The 23,134-nt window shown below is 41.1% G+C and overlaps 1 protein-coding gene across 2 annotated transcripts in view; it reads left to right on the plus strand.

The window, feature by feature from the left end:
• LOC132989370 (dysbindin-like) overlaps nucleotides 1-19,233 on the plus strand; it is a 63,543-nt gene extending 44,310 nt beyond the window's left edge. The window contains exons 2-6 of one of the 2 annotated variants that reach the window (XM_061056965.1): nucleotides 7,808-8,075; nucleotides 15,924-16,073; nucleotides 16,530-16,679; nucleotides 17,254-18,185; nucleotides 18,666-19,233. In XM_061056965.1, the coding sequence (XP_060912948.1) occupies nucleotides 8,033-8,075; nucleotides 15,924-16,073; nucleotides 16,530-16,679; nucleotides 17,254-17,564 (654 nt within the window). In that variant the 5' untranslated portion in view covers nucleotides 7,808-8,032 and the 3' untranslated portion in view covers nucleotides 17,565-18,185; nucleotides 18,666-19,233. Of the gene's footprint in view, nucleotides 1-7,601; nucleotides 8,076-15,923; nucleotides 16,074-16,529; nucleotides 16,680-17,253; nucleotides 18,186-18,665 lie in introns of those variants that run through there. The other variant, XM_061056963.1, reaches the window with a different exon arrangement.
• Nucleotides 19,234-23,134: the final 3,901 nt, after the last annotated feature.

Consider the following 23,134-nt stretch of genomic DNA (forward strand, 5'->3'; position numbering starts at 1 on the left):
TACCTGAGCAGATCTGTGCATGCAGGTTGCAGAATGCCACAGTGATGTTCATTGACATGCCAAAGCTCTGCTGCATGCAAGGTAGGCCTCTCTCCATCCCCTTCATCGCTCTCTCTCTGAATCTCACTCTCTTTCCCTCCTACCTTCTCTCATCTATAATTGATTGCTCCCACTGTACCAACTTCATTTGCTGGCTGTGAATAATGAATGAGACACGGAGTGGAGGCGCTTTTTCTTCTCCGCTGGTTTGATACCCGATTAGCCGTTTACAGTGTATCTGTGCGATCCGTGACCAGGCCCGGGGTCTCCCAACGTGTGCCACAGAGTGAAGAGACGCTGCTGACAAGCTCTGCTCTGCTTCAGGGTTTAAAAATAAAAAGAAGAAAAGCCTGAAAGCGTCAAAAAATAATTCAACCAATCTTGTTGATCAGTGTTAGGTAAGAGCAAACAGAAGGCATCATTTAAGACTATGCAACAGGCGTGTGCTACAATGACAAGCATGATGTTTCAAGACATGCAGAAGCTTGTCAGGCAGTGACATGGCTAGGTTGTTGCACTGAAACGAAACTTGTATGATTTATGGGGAGTGCTTAATTCCAATTATAACATTCTCACACTCTGTGAGCATCTTCACACACACACACACACACACACACACACACACACACACACACACACACACACACACACACACACACATGGGTGCACATGCTAGATACTCTACCTTCTTTGATCACATTCAAACACTTTCTAATACACATACAAAGCAGCACGCACAGAGACAAAGTGTTCTCTGCCGCAGCGGGGCGAGTTCTTCTGAGGTGCATGCCATGTGATGAACATTAACTCCTCTACACAGCTCAATGGACTTTCAGGCAGGGTCCAACACGCACACTCACCCGCTCACACTCAACTCACACTTAACCAGGATTATTAATAGCGTGTTTCAGTTCCACAATGCACCAGAGAAGTGCAAGCAAAGCATTTCAGAGCTCCGGGACCAAAGATGACATACTGTTTTTTTTTTTTTTCTTTTCCCGGGAGATGGGGGGGGGGGGACATTACGTCAACCAGTGACTCAAAAACGCCGCTTCACACGTCCTTGAAGAGCTCAGAAGAGGGGCATACCCCCCTCCAACTCCTCCCATACCTTTCCCTCTTACTATTACAGAAACAACACATGCACATATATCCTCATTCATGGGGAAAAAAAGGGAGATCTGCTGACACAGAAGTGCAACCAAACAGATAAAAGAGCCCTGTTGTTTGAAGTCATGCTGTTGGAGAAAGTTGGAAAGGATAGAAGGGGTTAAGTGTGGGCAGCAGAGAGCTGATGACATGCCAGCTGTTTGAGTTTCTGCAACCTGATGGAATGAGTTTGTTTGTTTGGAAAGTCAGGCTTTGGTGGCAATGAGACGATAAGGATGGTTTCCATCTTCAGCTTCAACCTCAAGCACAGACATCCTTTTCTCTCCCTTTTTGCTTGTTGTCTCTTCTCCCTCTGTCACCTCGTCTCTGTCTGTCTGACTCTTTCACTGGCCCCACGTCAACACACCAAAAGATAGAGCCATAACACAGAGAGACCCTGAGTGTCTGACAGAAGCTTACAGAGTTAGAGACAGTCTGAGTCTGAATAAGTCTTGATCTTCAGGGGTAGGTACACAGCAGGCGCAGTGATAAAGAGAGGCAGGCGGAGGAAGGGTTTGCGAGAGAAAAGACGAAGAACACAAGAGAGCGTGAGTGCGTGAGAAAGAGAGATGTACTGTAGGGAGCTGGAGGGAGAAAGTAAGAGAGAGACGGAGGGAGAATAGATGAGCATGAGAGTGTGTGAGAGAGATAAATAGAGACAGAGCGAGCAGGAGGAGGGGGAGAGTGTAAACAGCAGAAGGTTCACTGGGTTCAGTGTGCAGTAGAGGAGCTGAAAGATGGGCATCAGAATTTGAAGCCCAGGGGGCTGGATAGTGGTGCGTGACTCACATACTCATGCATATATTCACGCACACACATGCACACAGAAACGCTTTATTTTCAAACACAAACTATTATGCATACAAACCCCAGGGAGAGAATCGAAGGCATAAATAAAAGAGGCATTTACTGTAATCGTGTGACATATTGGCTTCCTTTTTATATTAATAGAACGATAGTGCAGAACTAAATCCCTTTACAATCTCATCAACACGTTAATAAATATTGCTTTATGGTAGCATTTAGCATCCACAGATTAAATCTCTTTTTGCTACATACAGAAAATATATATTACATTGACTAATTTCTACAGTGAGCAATGCTGTGGTTTATGTTGTGTTGACTCAGAAGTACACAACATCACACACACACACAATCTGACATTTTCACGGACAGGAAACACAAAATATAATTGGCCTTTATATTTACAGGTCACCCAAAACATTTGGCATAGTGGTTTACCTTTTCCATCTGATAATGACTAATACATGCATAATAAACTAAGTTCACTGCTGTATATCAGTGGCAAGGCTCAGCATGACGAGTCAAACCAATACTGTCACTCACCCGGTTCGGGCAGGCTGTTTTCTCGACATGAGTCACTAGATCTCGATTTTGATACTGAGAAACACTGCACACACTTGCAAAAAAAAAAAAAAGTGCACACTTGGACATCAGCAGAGGCGCATCACAGCCAAGGATCTAAGAGTATTTCAAATTGGACTGAACTATAGATGGCAACGTGCACATTTATAACAGCAGAATGCCAAAAACACAAGTCAAACATGTCATATTATAAGAGGTGAGGTTGGTGCTGTCAGAAAATTTGAAACGCACAACAGGTATACATGAGCGTATTGAATGCAGCAATTAAGACTCACTGTTTTTCTTAGAGGCTGTCACTCACTGTGTCGTATTCCTTACCAAGTCTGGCAAGATACAGCTCTGTTTCACACAAAAGGTTGTGCATCTCACAGTTGAAGCGAGCACAATCCTAATATCTTTCTTGTCTCACAATGGCAAACTAACACTTTGACAGAGCCACATGTTCCTCTCTCTGAGAACAAAGGCCTTGTTACTGTCACCTCTCCATCCCACCACATTTAGCTAACAACACCTAGATGCTGTGTAACGGGGAGGCTCACAGGCACAACTTGGAACACTGGCAGGCAGGTGTGCACATTTGTGCATTTGGCACTTGGATGTCTGTTGCCATGGTGACCCCAAGAATATCCCCATACAGTATAATGTGATATTTTTTAATACATTTTGAGGGCTCTGACTTTACTGTCTGGTGCAGCTTGTGAAGACATGGTGTGAAGAACTTTTTTTTTTTTTTCATCTGTCTCTGTGTGTGCGTGTGTGTGTGTGTGTATGTCTGTGTGTGTTGGGTAAATCCTGCACCTTATGTCAGCAGACGTAGTGTTTAATGAACAAGCTAAGTGTAATATACAAAGGGAAAACTGACTATTGTGTCTGTTAGTAGTGAATGTATAGATGTGAATACATGCCCTGAGCTGCTGTCCTTATGTGTGAGTGTACATGCCAATGTGCATGCGCAAAATGAGTATATTTACCACAGTATGACTCACAAGCCACATCAGAGACTGTGCTGCAGAAGACTGAGACAACACAGTTTCAAAGAGGAAGCCAGCACTGATAGAGCTGAGAAAGCAAAGACGGACACACACACACACACACACACACACACACACACACACACACACACACACACACACACACACACACACACACTGGAAATCCCCTTTTGTTCACCTGAATGAATTAAAATTGGGAGTATCTAACCAAAAAACAACAACAAATTAAATGTGTTTAAAACTGACACATGACACACATCATATCAAAATAATCTTAAACTGTTTTTCATCAGGGTGATGTTTCCTTGATGTTTTCTTATATTGACTATAAACATTTCTGAGTATAATTCATGGCATTTCAATTTTGAGAAGAGAAAGGAGCTTTTAGTGTTGCAAAAACATGCTGAAAATTGTTGAAATAATTTATGTTCTTGCCTAGTTAACCTCAACACAAAGGGTGAGCTAAAATGTAATACACAATGTTCACCAGCAGATGTCGTTGTTGACTCGCCAATGAGCTTAGGGTAAGCGGCCTTTGAAATATGCTGCAATATACTTTGCGGTGGCTAGAGGTCAGCATGTACAGTGAGAGGGAACATCTCTCATCTTTATGAAATGCGAAAAGTCATGAGGTTTTGTCAAGACTACACAAGAATATGGCAGACTTTTGGCGGTCCCTGTACCAAACACAGGTGAGACATATGATGGAGAACTCACTGTGCAAGCTGAAGAATATTTGAATCATCTCTGAGTTCATTAAGGACAGCATCGGTGTAAAAGCAGCGAAAGCCACGAATCTCATCACCATATGATGCAACTCCCATCTCCTTACGTTGTCTGCGAAGCATTTTCTGTGACATTAGTGGTTAGACTGGAGCTGCCTCCTCCAGCTGAAGTGTGATGTAATTGGCTGTTAGAAGCCTCTAATTAGGGAAGGGGAAGTCAGGACCTGCGAGAGTCTGTGATGCTAAGTGCCTATTAACCCCCCGTGCATGACATTTAACAGGGGTGTTCGTCGCAGCGCAGGTGTTTGTTGGATGACGTGTGTTTTTGTTGGAGTGTTTGTGTGAGTTTGTTCTGAACTACATGTTAGTGCACCCTTGTATGTTGTTGTTGATATATTATAACATACTTAACAAAAAGCACAAAAAAAATCCCTTCGGTTTTGCGAACAGAAAATGAGGATTGCATTTTTTTTTTTTTTTTTACTCAATTTCCCAAATGATATGCTGCCACAAAATCTAAGCAAACTTCATCAGAGGATGATGGGTGTAGATATAAATGGCCTTCTGCTGCTATACATAATTAATGAATCTCATAAGCCTTTGAGCCGAAATATTATCACTTCTTAATGAAGGACATTTGGTTTCTCACCTTTTAATTAGCCGTCAAGTCTGCTGTAAATGTTCATAAGTTGTGAGGATGCTCAGATGTTCTATTTCCTGAAGCCAAGTGCTTAAAGTGTCCATTAAATAGGGTTTCTTAGGAATAAAAGAGCTGGCAATAAAAGAGAAAGCACTATTTTACCAGCTATAAGAACTTTTATGGCATCTAATTAATCCATTGATAAATAAAAAAGTGATTTGTAAACACTTTTCACAAACACAATCACTTTTCTACTCATGGAAGGTTTAATCATTTTGTGAAAAAGAATCCCATAATGTCCCTTGCGACCTCAGGTTGTGCTTGCTTGAATATCACTTAGAGTTTTTTCCCATATGAACAAAACTCTGCATGTGTGAACGCAAATGGACACATTTTTCACTTTGTCGTATTTTAGGAAATGGTTAGGGGTGCCGCAGTGCCTGAGTAGTGTGGCAATGGGAAAGGGATACTTCAACTAGCAATGATTCATTTTCCAGTATGCAAAGGTAAGAACAGAACTGTTGATATCAGGTAGCAAAGACAGTGTAGTTCGTAACATCGTCCCAAACCCAACCAGAGAGTATTGTAGGTAACTTGCATCAGGCTGGGGTGGGGGGGTGGGGGGGGGGGGGGGGGGGGGGGGGGGGGGGGGGGGGGGGGGGGGGGGCATGGAGCTTAGCACATGGTAGACCAGTGTGTAATAAAGCAGGTTCCAAAGAAACAAGGAAGCTGGTAGTGGAGCAGGTACATCAACAAGAAGAAGTAGTAAAGTGTACAGAGGTAGTGGCTCAGGTCAAACAGGGACAGTGGATGAACTGAGAAAGTGTAGACAAGAGGAGTCTTAGTTGGAGGGGACCTTTGGAGTATGGAGAATAGTCGCGTTAAATTTTTGATTGGGGCTACTTCACTGTCACAAGGTTGGTATGTAGAGTAGAAAAAGAATGTAGAGGTATTATCTGATTTGTCACTACCTGGAACTTGCATAAATGGAGCCTGGGTCTGTTGAAAGTGGCAACATTGATTGGGCTGTGACTGTGATGGCCATGTACTAAAGTAGGTCAGATATAGAAGCTCTGCATGTGGGTATGATGGGCAGTGAGAACTGGAATTGAGGAGGGGGACTCTGGGATGCCAGAGTTAACTGTCCACCCTTCCTGAGGTGTCGTGGGACTACTTGGGCAAAACACTGGTGGCCAGTTGTCCCACTTGACAACCCTGGTGAAGTCCTCTTGCTCTTGCTGTCCTTCAGTCTAAACGATTGAGTTGTGGGGGCCAAGAGAGGCCATGTGGTAGGGTAGGTAGTATCAGCATCGTCACTACCTGGAGCTTGCATGTACAGCGCTGGGGTCTGTTGAAGAAAGCAATGCTGTTTTGGTTGGGGTGGCGACTAATGACCATAGGTTATGTAACTCAACAGTAGGACATAGGGGCATGAGTGGAGCAAGGGCTGACTTCACTTAACACTTGTCTTTTCATTAGGGCACAAGTATCTTTCCAGCTGATGCAGCAGGTAATATTCAGGAAAATTTAGTCAGTGCAGAAGTGCAAAATCCTGCGATTCGTCGAGTTTCCGCTTAAGGACGGCTCCAGGAACACCGGAAGTCTTTCAAATGAGCGAAACAACACGCATTGTCCATTTAGTACGTTTGCCTAAATGAATATGCGATATGGGGCGTTTCTGCCCTTGTGTGCAAAATACTGGGAGGAGAAAATGCAAATAAGTTAAGTTAGTACACGCATTGCAATATACCAAGCCTGACAAAAACTGCGGTGATTGTGACGGTGTTCTGTATTTACACCTTGGAAAGGAAGGTGCTAATCCAGGAGCCCAGTGTTACGCACAACAGACTGCTGTTATTGTAGTAAGGAGGGAGGCCCAGTAAAAGAAGGCGTAAAGATTGTGTTTTTTTCCAACACATGTTAACATGTTTGGATTGACAGAAGAATAAATGGCATGGCGTTTTTTTGAACCCGGCTGTAAACATGTTAATTCTGCTGTAAAATCTGGCATTTTTGGATGGGTGTGTAGTTGACTTCATGGTCTTTTATAACCAGCCTCAAGAGGATCCTCAGTGAACTGCAGGATGTTGCACGACCGCATTGGCTTCATTTTTGTCCCAACCACCGCCAGACGTCCAGCCACTACCATCGGACTGGTTTGCTTGATATGAAATTAGGTTAGAGATACTCAGAGTCTTCCCACCAGCCTGGGCTCCATAATGTGTTTGGTGGTATTGGTAAAAAGCTAATGTTTTTAAAAGATTAAGCTAAGATAGCCCAAAAACATCATCAGAGCTAGAATATCGTAGATCTGTAAAAACCCTGTAGGTGTCTTTTATATACAAGGTTAATCGTTTTAAAGTCATAGTGTGGGGATCATTTTAATAACAGCTTTTTTTCCCTGATAATATGATGAGAGGCGGTGATTTATTAATATGCAGTGTATCTTCTTTTATTCCAGTTTACTTCATAGGCGTTCATCCTACAACAGTAAAACGATAAAATGAATTAAATGAATACAAAGCAAAGCAGTGATGTTTGAGATGGGAGGTGTTTAAATGTGGGTTTTTTTCTAGATAATAAGTCAAATGTCTTATGCTGTCTGATCCTGTTGACCCCTTCGCTGTCACCAGTTGGTACAGGCCACAATGCCGTAGCCCACTATCACACTCCCCCGTCCCTAAGCTGCACAGCTCCTTACAACCCCTCTGAGCCAGCCTGACAGAGAGAGCGCGTGTGTGTGTGTGTGTGTGTGGGACAGAGAGGCAGCCAAGATGAGAGTGTGAAGCAGTGAGAGGGAAAACCTAGAAAGAACAGCAAAGGCGATCAAACACTAGGGTAAGGGAGACGGGGAAGCAAAGAGCCAGAGCAGAGAGGAGGACAGAGAAGACAAGACAGGGGGAGAGGGGAGGGAGAGTGTAACGTATGACTGTACTATGTTTGATTTGTCCTGGTGCAAAAGTCAAGAGATGCATTGAATAGATGACCAGCCACTACACACACCAGCATCCTGTCCTGGACCCTTGACAGGAGGGGAGAAGAACATCACAAACACTCAAAGGCAAAACACACTCTTCAAGCAGTCCCACATCCACTGGATCATGTCGTCAACTGGGTCGACAAACCACAAAATGCGTCTGGCATGTAAGTAATCAACAGTGCACGAGTTCCAGAAACGTCGGCAGAGAACGTGTGTAAATACATATAGTACTGTACAGTGTATTTTAACTCCATCTTAAGAGATTTATTCTACATTGTTGAACACTTTATCTGTCCATTGTTGATTCGGTGCAGGGATTTACTACTTGCAATTCCATGTTATTTTCTCTTTGCATATTTATGAAAACCCAAGGCAATGAAAAGTTTTATGAAAAATAATGCAAGGGGAATTAGATTTCTACTACTGGTCAAGCACTACAATCTTACTACATACTTTATTTAGGAACCAATTAAATTGAATTCAGCATCGGTAAGTTATTTGATAAAGTAAAAGATCAGTAATAGCAGTGCTTTACATCACATACAGTATATATACTGTATGATGCATGCAGTTTAGTAAATGGTAGTTACAGGTAGTAATCTATTACTATGTATGTAATTCATTATATAATCTATAACTAGTAACTATCATGCATGCATAGTTGGCTAAACTGCATGGCTGTCATTGGGCCATGTTACTGAAAGCTCTACCCCAAGGATTTGTTATGTAACTATACAAACGTAAAAACCCTAAATTGCACATTTAGAATAATCCTTTCATTTCTTATTTCTCTCCTTTATATGAGGCTAGGGTCAGACTTGAAACAAACCCAACAAAAAATAGTTTAGTCTAATTGTTCAAAGTAATAACAACAGCCAGAGGCCATGTCTGTTTCAACTAAATTAGCCTGACAGCCTAGTTGGTGGTACGGCACTGCAGGATGCACACGAGGTTTAATCACACTGAAGGGATAACAACTGTCTTCTCAGAGGCTGACTAAGCTAACGGAAGGTCTTTATATAGACGCAGGAAAAGACTCACTGGTAGCTGCTGTCAAAAGAAAACAGTGTCTTGCTTTTTGACTGAACTAGTGATCTCACATGAGCTGTTTTTAGTGTAGAATGAATCAGTTACTTCACTACGTGCTGCTTTAATGAATTTGTTTCAGTGCTGGGGTCTCACATGAGTGTTAGGTAATGTCTCTACACCATAGCGTTAGAGCACTACATTATGAGATCTATAGAGGGGGACTAAAAGCCCTCTTTTGATTGACCTGAATAAGAGGCTGTGGGCACGGATGGAGGTCATGTTTGCATTTAGCCCTGAGTGAAGAGCTTTAATGGCTTTGGGAAGGGGAATGGCCTGGGAATACTCTAGCTGAACAGATACTTATGGAGCTGGTGGTCAGACAGGGTTCAAGATACAATCACAGCGTTGGGGATCATAGTAAGCTGAATATGAGAGCGATGTAATGACACTAATTCTGGCTTAATTCAAATTATGTGCTACTTAATATCCTGCAGTGTGACGTAGTACGACAATGATGGGGGTGAGCGTTGTAGAAAGAGGTAGGGCATTGGTACAATAAACAGCCTGTCTAGATAGTACTACATGGCGGTGTGAATAGTGATATGGATTTGTGTTTGTGTGTGTGTGTGTGTGGAGGGAGGGTGCTGGGGGGAGTTGACGTTGTTGTGCAGTGTTCTCACTCATAAATGATTTATGCTTGATGGACTGCTGTGGCTTTGAGGGCAGCAGCAGCGAGCGATTGGCTCAGTAAATAAAAGCAGTAATACCTAAAAAGTGATGAGAGTGTATACTGCTGTGCAGTGGGTGACACCATCATCAGACCCAAAGGGGGGACTAGGAGCTGCAAGAGAGGAGGGGAGGAGTTTGAGATGGATGGGCTGTCAAATGTGACTGGCCATGCAGTGCTTACTAGCTCTCCTTCTCACACACACACACACACACACACAGACACCCAGCCTCTCTGTTCACTGCAAACAGAAAGATGATCATGGGATTTACTTTCTGCTCGCCACATGGGGATTGAATGCTTCAGCATGTGACTCTTTGGTTCAAAAGGAACATTTGTTCGCACTCCCAGGAACTGTTGCAGTTCCCAGGAGCCTTGATGTATGACTGCACCACTAACATGACACAGAATGTCCAACGACGCATGTGTTGAATGTTTTCAACGGAGAAAAACATGCTGACGAGGTTCATGGAGAGAAGGCAACAAAGAGAAACAATTACACATTGCATTCTGGTGCAAAGAAACAAACAAACAAACAAACAAACAAACAAACACGAGACTGATATGTTAGTTCTCATGTTTTAATGTGGAAAAAAAAACCCAGCAGTGTGGATTATAAGGAGCAAAGCAGTGAATGTGGATAAAGGAACAGACGCCTGAAGAATAATCAGAAGGATGAAAAAAAATCATGTGATTCAGCTCATCTGTCACCTCTGGCCCCGTTACGCCCAACCCCACATCCTCTGACACACACACGCGCGCACACACACACACACACACACACACACACACACACACCCACCCACCCACACACACACACACACACCCACACACACACACCGCTAGATCTGTTTAAAAAAAAAAATGTCAGAGAGAAGTGTTGATGATCTGATCAAAGTGCAGGAATGGAAATGTCTGTCAAAAAAAAATGAACACTACATATGAGATATATAGAAAAGAACAAAAATGCACAGAAACTGCATGGCGTCACTACACCCTTGGATTTGTCAGTGTGAGCCTTAGCTGAGGCAAGCAAACCCAGCAAAGCCCTTTGCCTCAAAACTCTGACTCTACAGTTACTTTATACCAGGAATAATGCAAAGCAGGCTCATGTTACATAACAACACACTCCCCTCTCTGTCAGCCGTCCTTCCTCCTTTTTCTTTATTGTTTCTTTATTTCTTCCTTTCTTCTTTCCCAGCCAACACAATCATCCTACATCCATGTACACACAACCAAGCCAGTACGCTGTGCAGTCATGCACTACAAAGCGGTTTGAGTCCACTGTTGTCGGATGTGCAGTGGAAGGATTGTACCACTATTATGTAACCGTAAGCCCTAGGTAATTATGGTTCAGTGTAGGCTGAGATGGAGCAGGGATTTCTGGGTAGGGGGCATAGGTCTCGTCACAGATCAGAAGTGCGAAGGAAATTCAAAGGACAGCTCTGAAAAATAATGTACAGCTAAAATCAGCTGGAGGTCTGAAACAGGAGTCCTCTTTCTTTCAGTCAGCCGTGTGTTGGTATTAACAAAAGAACTTTGACTTTTTCCTGCCTTAAGAATAAATGAGGAAAATGCGATTACACCATAAGTTCAATAATTCATTTGTACAGAGATTTTTAATGCATGCTAGGCCTGTCAGAGTCAGGAAATCTCTACAGTGTCATGAGGCTGTATTTTTTTATCTTTTGTAGCCATTACACCAAGTCAAATTCCTTGTATATGTAAATGTCCTTTGCAATAAAAAAAACGATTCTGATTCTGAAAACCAGATTACACAAGCAAAGGGGAAATAGTCAATCAAAATGTGTGTCAGCTTTATCATAAAGCTCCGATCAAAAGTGTGCCTGACTTGCTAGTTTTTAACAGACAGCGTTGGCAGGGCATCGTTTCCAAAGGCTTACACGCTGTATGCCCAACACGGCTAAGAAAGAAAATGAGCACAATAACAGTGAACTTTGCAGGGCAATAGCTGCCCAGTGTTGACTGTTTATATTGTAAATTAATTGTAATAAGATGGAGCATGCTGATGGCACGTTGTTAAAAATGGTGACTTCACCGTACTTAGGTGAAGTCTAGGGCCTCAGGTTTGTTTTCCAGGGCCTCAGGTCAAACCAAATCAGAAAAAGGAAATACTTCCTTAGATTTGTCAGTAACCCAGGCTTAAATGCGAGTGGGAGACAAATTGGGTATTCTCAAATTTTGGTGCTGATGATAAAACACCCTGAGGTGGAGAACTTACAATGATTCTATATGGTAAAACATCAGTGTTGAGGAAACACCTTGACAAACTTTGTCTTTGAAATAATGGTGGTCCAAGACCTGAGGGTATGTTTGAGCAGACCTTGTGTTTCAGTGTCAGCCATGAAAGGAGCTGTTTCAGTTCCCTAAATGAAAAGGAAATGAGGTTAATTTCTTCCTTCATGATCTCCTTTGCAAAGGCTCGATTGGCATGAGATGTTAGACACTGACACGCTCACTTTTTGATGACAGTCATACCATAAAATTCAGTCTGGCTTTCTTCTCAAGTCATGTAGATTTTTAAGTTTTGAGTTTTTACACATGACGTCAAGTGGAGTGTAAGCAGTCAGGCACTATACACATAATACCAATGGTTTTATCTGTATTCTTGTCCATTTTGTTCTCTGTTATTTTTATTATTTCCTTCTCTTTTGTAGGCTTTCTCTTGATACCCTCATGCCAACACTTGCCTAACAAAGAAACAGTACAGAATCACAGCTTTTCTTTGTTTCTTGACCCACCTACAGTAAACTCTTTCCAGGTGACCTGTATTTTATAGTCTACATAAGCATAAAGCAGCCTGACAACTGAATGCATAGCCTCTTTAAACACAAGAATTGTTTTCATCAGACTTCGTGCTCACTCACCCTTGCACTCACTTGAAAATCAGTTTAACTCTTTAGCTTAAGGTTATTCATGGTGCAAAAATGCTTTTTGTTTCACACATATTTGTAGCCTTGGGACTGCTTCTGGAAGACTTAAGCTTATATACTCGTCATGCGCAAAGAACATTGAATCTGTGATTGAAAGGTGGGAAAATACTTCACTCAATTTGCCCAAAAAGCCCCACAAAGATGGTTGGCAGCTAATAACCTCTGTCAAAAACAGGGGGCTCCCCCGAACAGCTTATGAGCACCAGTTGTGTCTCTCACAGAGCATGGTAGAAATGTAACCCCGGCCAATTTGCATGGCGACGTCCCACACATCTTCCACAGCAGGGCGGAAGAAACCTCAGAGGTTATGCGGATGAGTCAGTCTTTAACATACATGCTTTTCTCCCACATAGGGGCAGACAGATGGAGAAGTGCAGCTGAACGGGTGTGCGTGTTTGCGTGGGCTGGATATGTCCACTGGCTAGCTCAACTTGAGTAGTGAAAAAATTAGAAGAAAGAAGTACTCACAGAGAGAAAAAGAAAAGCCCATATGGCCAGAAAAACAGTTTACATAAGCTCTGTAGTTTCATCGTCATCAGAAGCCTTATTAGTGTAGCACCCTATAGACACTAGTTTACTACTCCCGAGCTTCTTAATGAAGCAAGGGTTAGCGTGTTAGCATCGCGTTTCCTAAGTGCTGAGGTGCTCAATGTCATGCCATTCGTGTGTGATTTTACATTGGATTATGCAGCACAAGATGCACAAACAGACAGAGCTTCACATAAACACACAATGAGACATGCTCACACACAAAGCTGTTCTACCCTGCTGGCTCACGTTTTCCACTGCCACCGCTTTGTCCCTCCATTCTGCCTCTGTGCGTTACACATTGCAAATGAAGCGTAAAGGGGGCATAAACATCCTGCTTTGACCTGGTAATGTATAGGGGGGTCTCTTTCTTTAGTTGTGGACTAAGGGTGTTTGTCTGTCATTGTATATATAGTATGTAGAGAGCTAAAAGAAAAGATACTACTCACTTTACAATTCATCTGCAACTATTATCCACAAATTATTTGCTACTTTACTGTAAAACATCTTTAGAAAATGGAGGGTCTACGTTCTCTAATAAGATGAAGCGGTGCCTTTTCTTGTCTAGGAATGATTGCGTTATTCCTGCTCGGTCAAACAAAGGAGGCCATCTACATAATTTGGGGAAATAATGGCATTAAGTTCACCAATGCATCAGTGATCTGAAACTATGAATATCAGTTCAGTACAATTCAATATAAAACACAGTATATGTCACTATTTCTTGTTTAGATGTACTTCTGCATCATTCACATTTATTTATAGACACTGTTTTGTAGCATCACTGATACTTTCATGAAATTTGTATTTTGAAAGTTACTTCTGCAATTTAAAAAAAAAAAAAAAAAACACCAGAAAGGAAATGAACCACAGAGTTGTTTGGCGCCTCCACACAAAGTCTGAATGTCACAATAAAGGGCCATCAGTAGTGCATGAGAGAAACAAACAAACCTCCAGGGCTGTGGAGGAGTGACTGGCTAGGTCTCCAGAGATGGAGCTGTCTGAAGACAGAGCTAGCTAGCTGACACAGATTTTTTGTGTTTATTAAAAAATAAATAAAAAAAATAGCGCGGAAAAGTTCCGTAGAAGAAGTAAAAACGAATGCTGTTACTGTGCATGTTAGATCCATCTGCTGACATCTTGTAAACTTGTTAGTCATGGAAGCTTGTTGGTATGTAAAACTCGTACTAAAACTCATACTCACAGATACATGCCAAAAATACACGCGATGACTGATGTGACCATGCTCATTTGCACGGATGCATCCAGGCACAGAAACACACCACACACACATTTTTAAAACACTGGTGACATGAGTCAAAGTGTCAGTTCATGGAGCCCAGTGGGAGAAAGCACAATGTGTGCTTAGGAGGATGTAGCACAGTTACACAACCAGAAGCAGAGGTCGATGCAGTACATCGGACATTTCTGGCTAGGTTTTACTTTTACTAACTACAATCACCAGCGATGCCTCACAAGAAATATCATATAGATAAGATAAGAGGACAAATGCTTAAAATAACCCTTGGCAACATACCAAACCATCAGACACTTTTCTTTCTGTCGCACCAACCAACTTCTCTCATCACATGAACTGTACTGTACTGTTAATGGATGTTTGTCTGCAAAACATTAGATTAGATATACTTTATGGAAACATGCTAAGCCATCAGCAGACATTTTCAAACCCTCCGATACTGCCTGCTGTAATATAAATATGTAACATATGATTTGCAAAGGGGAGTAATGTTGACATCAAATTCAAAAGATGAAAACAAAAAAACAAGAATTAAAAAATGAATGGTTTGGATTAATCATTCTTAAGAAATGGAGTTTAATGCATTTAATTCAAAGTCATTTACTTTGATAATGAGATAGCACATTTGATGCCTGCAGTACAAATCTGCATTTGGTATCAAATTAATATTTCAAACTGCATGTGTGTTCTTTATTTCCTCAAGGGATCAGACTTTTATTTTCAGAAAACACAAAGCCAAAGCTGACTAAAAGGAATGTGGGAAGATTAATTAATAGAAAGAGTGAATGCATAGAAGACACATGCAGATAAATAATATGCTGAGACTCCTAGACAGATAACTAATAACTAAATTTATTTTGTCGGCGACTCTAAGAGCCTGTCTGCTTATTAACAAAATACAAATATTTTCTTTAATCATCAGCTCATTAAACACTGACAGCTCTTGACAGATGAGAAGAAAAAGCCTGAAGCTTCATAGGGGAGTAGACTACACTTTCTGTCAGGTAATAAATTAACAGATGATTATCTTTAAAAGAATGTACTTGTAGATAGTTAATCCAAATCTGGCAAGAGATTAATCCTTTGCTTTCTTTAAGTGGCTGCCAAAGAGTAGTAGACGAATAAACAAACATCTCCACCTTCCTTCCACAGTTTTTTTAAAATGTGATTTTTAATTTGATTCCTATTCTGTGAACATTTTTATTGTTTCGGTAAAATATTATGTGTAATTTGTGTGATAATGAATCGACAGTCCTATAGTTATGGAAGAAAACAGATGATTCTTAGTTCATATAATATATCTCCTGTTTTTTTCCCTTTGTCATGATGAATTCAAGTTTTTTTAGGGTTTATTTTGGGCTTTTATGCCTTTATTTAGATAGGACAGTGGATAGTGTCAGAAATCAGGGAGAGAGAGAGTGGGGAATGACATGCGGGAAAAGACCACTTGGTGGACTATGGCCTCTGCACATGCCCCCCCACTAACCACTATTTTTTATCTTGTTTGGGTGCTTAGCAGAGACAGACAACTCTCAGAGGCTGCTGGACAATGATTCATCACAGCACCTGAAGTCGAGGGAGAGACAGCGCTTTTTTGAGGAGGTCTATCAGCATGATTTGGAAAACTATCTGCCTTCTTCTCACCTGCAGATCGACTGCAGGAAACGTGAGTCACTGTTCTGTCTGTTTTGTTTTTTGTTACATGGAAAAAGTACACCATTTAAAACCCCTTAAAACAGAGGGAACTCCCTCTGTCGCCCCTCCTGAGATCTCTTTGATTTTTCAATATTAAAGTTTATTTGGGGGGGGGGGGGGGGGGGGTTAACTTATCTGAATAAAGGTTCTTAGGATGGAGGCTGCCACCTGCAGGCAAATTGGGACATTGTGCTTTGTGAATTGAAAGATGAAATGTCTTGAAATGTTTTTTACTGTTGTGCTTTTTCTTTTGTAATAACAGAAATTGACAAAGAGATTGAAATCTAAAAGTACAGATTCAGGTTTAGTGACTAAGAATTATATGCCCTGTGATAAACTTTAGAAGGACAACATGTAAATATTCAAGCGTTTGGAATTCTTCAAATGACCTAAAATTGTAAATGAATGTTGTTCTGCCTGTACGCAGCCCCCATGGGAAGTATCTCCTCTATGGAGGTGAACGTGGATGTTCTGGAGCAGATGGACCTGATGGACATCTCTGACCAGGAAGCACTCGATGTTTTCCTAAATTCCGGCTCCAGTGCAGATGAAGGACAGCTGGCATCTCCATTACCAGGTGAAAAGATTGACCTACTGCCACTTTACCTTCATAAAGCCACTTCTCTAACAACACCCACAAGCAGATTTTACACATCAAGCAACTTCATACAACAATTCGTACAATTAACCCAACACATCAAGACTGAAAAATATTTTTTTTTTTCATTATTTTTAATCTTTTTAATTGAGAAAGAGATTCATTCAAAAAATGTCCTCTTAATTTTGTATGAATATTTATGCAGAAGTGATTTTAGTCAGTCCCTAAAACAGAAATCCTTAGTCTTATAGGATTAGTAAACTAGGGTCTCAAAATTCACCCCCATGAGTCAACTGCAAAACTATTTAGCCACTGTTTTTTTTTGGTTTTTTTTAAAGGAAGCAATATAAAATAAACTATAATTGTATTTCCATGAAGACAATTGAGAGTCTTCAACCAGGAATTCTTGTTTGTAAACGGAATATCTATACGCGTCATCCATGCATATTCATTTCATCCATGGAAAGACAGAGCAATGCAGGTGCGTCCTGCTGAAATAATAGGCACTGACAGAACAGGTGCAAAAGTCCTTTTACTGCTTCCTCTTTTTCAGAGGGTGAAGAAGAAGAAGAAGAAGAAGACGAAGAGGAGGAGGACGATGAAGATGCAGAGGTCGTCTACAGGGAGCGGGCGACTTTAAAACGGCAACAGGAAGTGCAACGCAGCTCTAAATCACGCATGTCCTCCACATCATCTGGCTCCTGCGATACCAGCGAGGGTGGAGCCGACACACCCGTGATCCAGTCCGATGATGAAGAAGTTCATGCCGACACTTTGCTGCTCACATCTGTTCCTCACACCAGGGATGAAGAAACAGAGGAGGAAGACGAAGAGGAAAGATGCCGCGGAACAAAATCTTCCTAAAGACTGAACTTGACTCTATTTAGATACACGGAATCTATCTCTCTGCCACTCTGAAGTCCCCTTTTAAGGAGGAAATCCTAGCTTGGCAGACCCGGCCATGATTTGCTGTCTTTATGAATGTTTTCCTGAGTACATCTTTCCTAATTAAAGTACGTTCCTACTAAAGTACTCTATTTGATGTGACTGTTGAATATCTTGGCAATGATGACATTCATGAGCAAACTAGACGAGTCATCCCTCTCACATTCACTTACCTTTAATGGTTAAAATAATAAAATAGAATAACTGTCAGCTCAAGTTTTTGTCGTCCTACCGCCTGAGGGAAACCCCTTTCATGCCCATTGTGCACTTGAAAGCACAGGCTATTTGAAGACTGCAGTGCATCTCCTCTTTACTCAAGTAGAAGGACAGAACCAGGCAAAGCCACATCGAGTGAAATGTGGATAAAGGAATTCAAATGCATATAACTGCATCTAAAGTCTTAGTACCTTGGATGCTGCTCGTCTTATATGGCACTGAGATTAAATAGCATCCCCTTATGAATACAACACCTGCTCTATGGTATTGAAAATGGCTTTGGATTGAGACTGAGTTCACTAGCAAGGACCACGCCACAACAGAGTTAGTTTGAACATTTAATGTGGATTGTAAGATATATTGACAGATGTATGTGTATGAGAGGGGTGTAGGTGTGAGATGGCCGTCTTCTTTCAGGCTGGTCTGGGAGGTCGATCGGGCGAGCGAGAGACTCAGAGTGGGGGGGTTCCGCCTCGGGTTTGAATCCACCCGAACTTATTACGGCCCCCAGACTGTACCTGAAATGAGAGAGACGAGGGAGAGGCGTGTTGCCGAGTTGGACGGGAAGAAATAAGGAAGGAGGAAAGGGATGAGGAAGGAGGGTTAAATGATGAGGAAGGAGGGAAGGGAGGGTGGGTAGAAGGATCTGAGACAAACGGGGTGCGGTGAGGTGACCAGGTGTTAAGTAGGCTGTCAGGTAATTGGAGGTGTTGTTTTAGGCGTGGTCCTGCTCCCGAAACCTAAGTTAATACATTAACTCCATAAATATTGACTGCATGGCTTAAACAGCGATCCAGCTCACAGTCCAAAGGCTCAAAGATACCGTAACTGCTGGAATTATGCATCCTATTGTGTTTCCAGTGGATCTCCATGAGGCGAGCTTTATTTTGTTGACAAAATGTAGCGTATCATGACTTTACCGCCGCGTGCATGTGCGACTCTTTACAGTGTCATGAATGGAACTGTGTCTGTAAATGCATGCCATTTTGTTCCTGTTTGTCAGTGACTCATTTATTCGTTTTTCAGTTGGGTTGCTTCAAAGCGATACTTGACTGAACTATGCAGGTGGCCCATGGACTTGATGCCAAGTTTCACCTATAGTACATGTGACAGGAGTTGAATAAGGGTTCACCTGATCAGCTGAAATGATTTATATGTTTCTTCTGTGTGTGTCTAAGTGTTTGTTCGGATGATTAACGATATGGGTGTGCGTATACAAGGGTGGGGATGGTAAACAATAAAATATGTATTAATAGTTGAGCCAACTGCATCGTTCAAAACAACCTTTTCATGGTGTTCAACGCTTCCCGTATCTGTAAAGCTCATGAGAAATGGAATTAAAATGTAACAGGAGTCATTACAGTTGGGTTAACTGTTTGTTTGCCAGTGTGTTCTGATTTTTCACTTGGTTTTCTCTTACACTGCTTCGTTTTTTTTCCTCACGACAACAATCTTTCCTTCTGTCACTTCTAAAGATAAGATGAGAATTTCACACGGTACCCATAAAGACATCCAAACAGGAATGAACAGGACGACTCAAAAATAGCTTCAGAAGGAATTTTCTTCTGAGGCAGTTTTAAGGGGAGGCAGGATTCAATCAGATTGTCTCTGTGTGTGTGTGTGTGTGTGTGTGTGTGTGTGTGCGTGTGTGTGTGTGTGTATGTGTGTGGGGGGATTAAACAGTGTATAATCAAGCTTGCTCTTTAGCTCATGTATCAAGTTCTCAAGCTTACCATCATATAGTTTCCCTTTAATACATGTGCTAGGGAGAGAAGAATGTACCTACACACAGGGTAGGCCTAGAGCTACATGTATGTCAAAAGTATGAGCAGTACTGACAGGTCCTGGCAGCCGTTCCACTCTATATGCATTAAGCTTTCAAGTTCTTCTAGTTTTACAACTTTGCCTGACGTTTACTTTAACCTGCATGTTTTTTTCAACAACAGTTAATCCCTTCCTTTCAGTGGTATCATTTTGACATCTCTCATTTATCATTCGTACATTTTGTCCCAGTAACACTCCTTTTGCCTCTGAAGTCATCTAATGTGAGTCTAAATTGAATAAATCTAAATTGAGAATGGGATCTGAGAGTACTGAATTCACCTCCCACAATCCTCCTCAGACAACTTGTTGTTCCCTGTAGATCCCTTCTTTATGGTGGTGTGAATCCTGTCACATAATAATCGTTGTCATCATAGAAATGGACAAACATGCCAATAAACGTGTTGAGAATTGTTAACTGGTAATGATAACACATTTTCACATACCAGAAACTAATTGTGCATACCTAAAAAAAACAGAGCAAACCTATCTATGCAAAAACCATGCAGTTTGATGAGGGTCCGCTTGAGGCTGTATCCAAGAGCCCCAGAAGTCACATACACCACCTCATTCAAAAAGCCAGTTTTTACCGCAGAAATTAACGCATTCACAGCCTGGTACAAAAAAACAAAATGGTCTAATTAGTTGTTATCCTCATTGGCACAAACTGTACAAGGGGTGCTTTTTTAAAATAGTAGTAGTTAACCTGATTGTCAGGCGGGCACGATGTGATGGTTTGTCAGGAAACTTAATACCAGCCAAAGCTCCAGCTTTTAGCCAGTCGTTAGGTTGACTGAAAGTTAGGATGAAACAGGATTTCCATGGAGTCTGCTGCCGATGAGCCTCTGGAGCCCCCTGCCGTAACAGATGGCTGACGTCACTCAGACGCCGATAATATTTACAGTCTATGGTCAGGATTCAGCCACTGAACTCAAATCATGCAAGGAGCTTCAATGACTTTCTATTAACAGTGATTCTCATAAGCAAGAAAAGATATCTGGCGCATTTTGAGTCAAGAAAGTAAAAGAACAAAACATCTGGGTTTAATCATTTTAGGATGGAAATACACCATGCACTAGAGGTGTGAAGATAAAAGGATCCGGATCGGTTACTGATCTTAACATTAAACGTTTGAGTGAACTGGTCTGCACAGCCGTGGATCAGTAACAACAGGCTACGAACCGGTCAATGGCCTGGTTTTAAAGCTATTTTGGATTCAATTATCAATTTCCATCAGATCAAACCAAATGGTACAGAATCAATGTGCACCAAAGCGTTTTATATTTGAATGAATTGTCCAAAAATTGAATCGTAGCCCTAGAGAATCAGATCTTCTTGTAAAGGAGAGATATACAACCTAATATTTACCAGATGTGAAATAACTCATGATATATAAAGAATAGCCTATTTTGTAGTTCAATTCTAGTTTTATGATTATTTTTTAAAAATATACTATGTGTATGGTAACAGTAGTTTCATGTTGCATATGCTAAATGTGAAGCAAATTTTAATTCATATATATCTTCTACTTTACGTACTACTGTTTTTTTAGTGCATTTTCCCCAATAAAACCAATGACTCCCAATTGATTTGGATGTGATACAATAATATCAGAATTTACTGAGAGACATCTCAATCAGTAAAGTAACCAGTAATTAATCTGTCAGAAAAGTACAACGGAGGCACAGCTGCAGAATTTGCCTCTGTGATGTAGGGCAGTTTTGAATATTTTTTTAAAATGTATTTTTTTAAAACTACTGGGATCTACATGTTGGTGAGAGGCCTGTTTGAGGCTAAAACAACAGTTTGCAGGTGTGCGTAAACAAAATAATCTAATAGAAGCCCCATGCCAACTTAAATGTAAGGAGGGAGGAGCTTTCTGTTCAGTCTTCTGCCAAGAGTTTTATTGCTGTGTACCTACAACAGCTTCTGAGTCACTGAGGAATTATTTTGTATTGTATTCTCACAATACAATCTAGCCACAATGACTCAGTGACTGACAAAGCAGGCTATTATTTATCTTAAAACTTCAACATCTTTCTACTGACTTGTGTAAAACTTGAGGCATTTTTACTTCATAAAAGGTCATTTTATGTGATCTTATTTCAATAACTAGAGAGGGAAGTGAACTGTAATGAAATTATTTCATACTTAGAAAGTACATTTTCTTTAGAGGCAGTGTTTCCGAGGGGCGGAACATGATGTTATGTGCAAAAGATGAATAACATAAATTGACAGCAAGACAGACATGGTTTTGAATATGTTCTTATATTCATGTTTATTGGGGGTTTGTCCATGTAGACTCGATGCCAACTTCCCAGTGAGATCAGTATCAGGAGTGTGTTCTACCTGCCCTCTGTTCAGCAGCAGACAGCCCCGCAGGGATGCTCTGTGAGTCAGACTGATAGACAAACAAACAAACATCGACACAGTGGTGCTGCTTCTACCCGTCTTATTTCAACTTGTTTAAAACTACATGATACGTAAAAGATGTGCAAATCAATGAACAGTGCCGTAACTAAAATAAATCCTGCTCTCAGGTCTGTGACAGCAACATACCAGACATTCAAGGACTTTACTCAGACATTACACCACTCACCCTGGAATGAAGCTTCTTTGGTACAGTGGCTTTAAAAATAACTCAGAGTAAAAGAAAGTTTTAACTATTGCAGTCAGTCCAAGTTGATGACTTGTGATATTTATTAGACCGACAGGAGGAAATAAAAAGGGCAGCAATGACCGTGTCTAAAACACTTGTATGGAGCTGTGAAGGTATTTGAAGGCATTCCAAACATAACATCCATCCTTTGTAAATACAGGTGTGCTATTGTCATAAACACTGAACTACTCTGTCCTTGCCGTATGCCAAGTTCAAGCAGGAAGACTTTTTTGTCATGCCTTATTCATCCCTCTATCTCCACTTCTCGCTTCTGCAATAAGTTGATCAAAGATTTTTTTTCCCCATCGGTTTTTGGATTGTTGCTGAAAATAAGTGACAAAAAAAGTTCACAAGTTGACAATTAGACATTTTCTTCAGCAAGATAATCTTCACAAATGGTCTGTACTTTCATAATTTCTGAAGCATAAACGCAATCAGCAAAAGTCAAATGCTGATATTAGGCTATAAAGGAAGTAAATCATATGGTCAAGTTACTTCAATATCCTCCCACACCAGGCATCCAACTTTTTTATTTAACACTCTTACCACTTCTATGAAACACTTTCTTCTTTGCCTGACCTGATCGAGTGAGTGGTCATGGCTGTGTCAATTGCGAGTTTAATTAATGATTGTTTTTCAGAGATGACCAGTAGATGAATGTTCGGCGTGATGTCGTTTGATTTTAGTGACAAACTCTGTAGTACTACTCTGTAGTACTAGTTAGATGTACAAAATGATTGCAAAAATTCACAAGTGGGGCACTTCCAGCTGCATTTTATGTCATAGAAAAAAA

The sequence above is a fragment of the Labrus mixtus genome, chromosome 15 (assembly GCF_963584025.1).
Source record: "Labrus mixtus chromosome 15, fLabMix1.1, whole genome shotgun sequence".
NCBI lineage: Eukaryota > Metazoa > Chordata > Actinopteri > Labriformes > Labridae > Labrus > Labrus mixtus.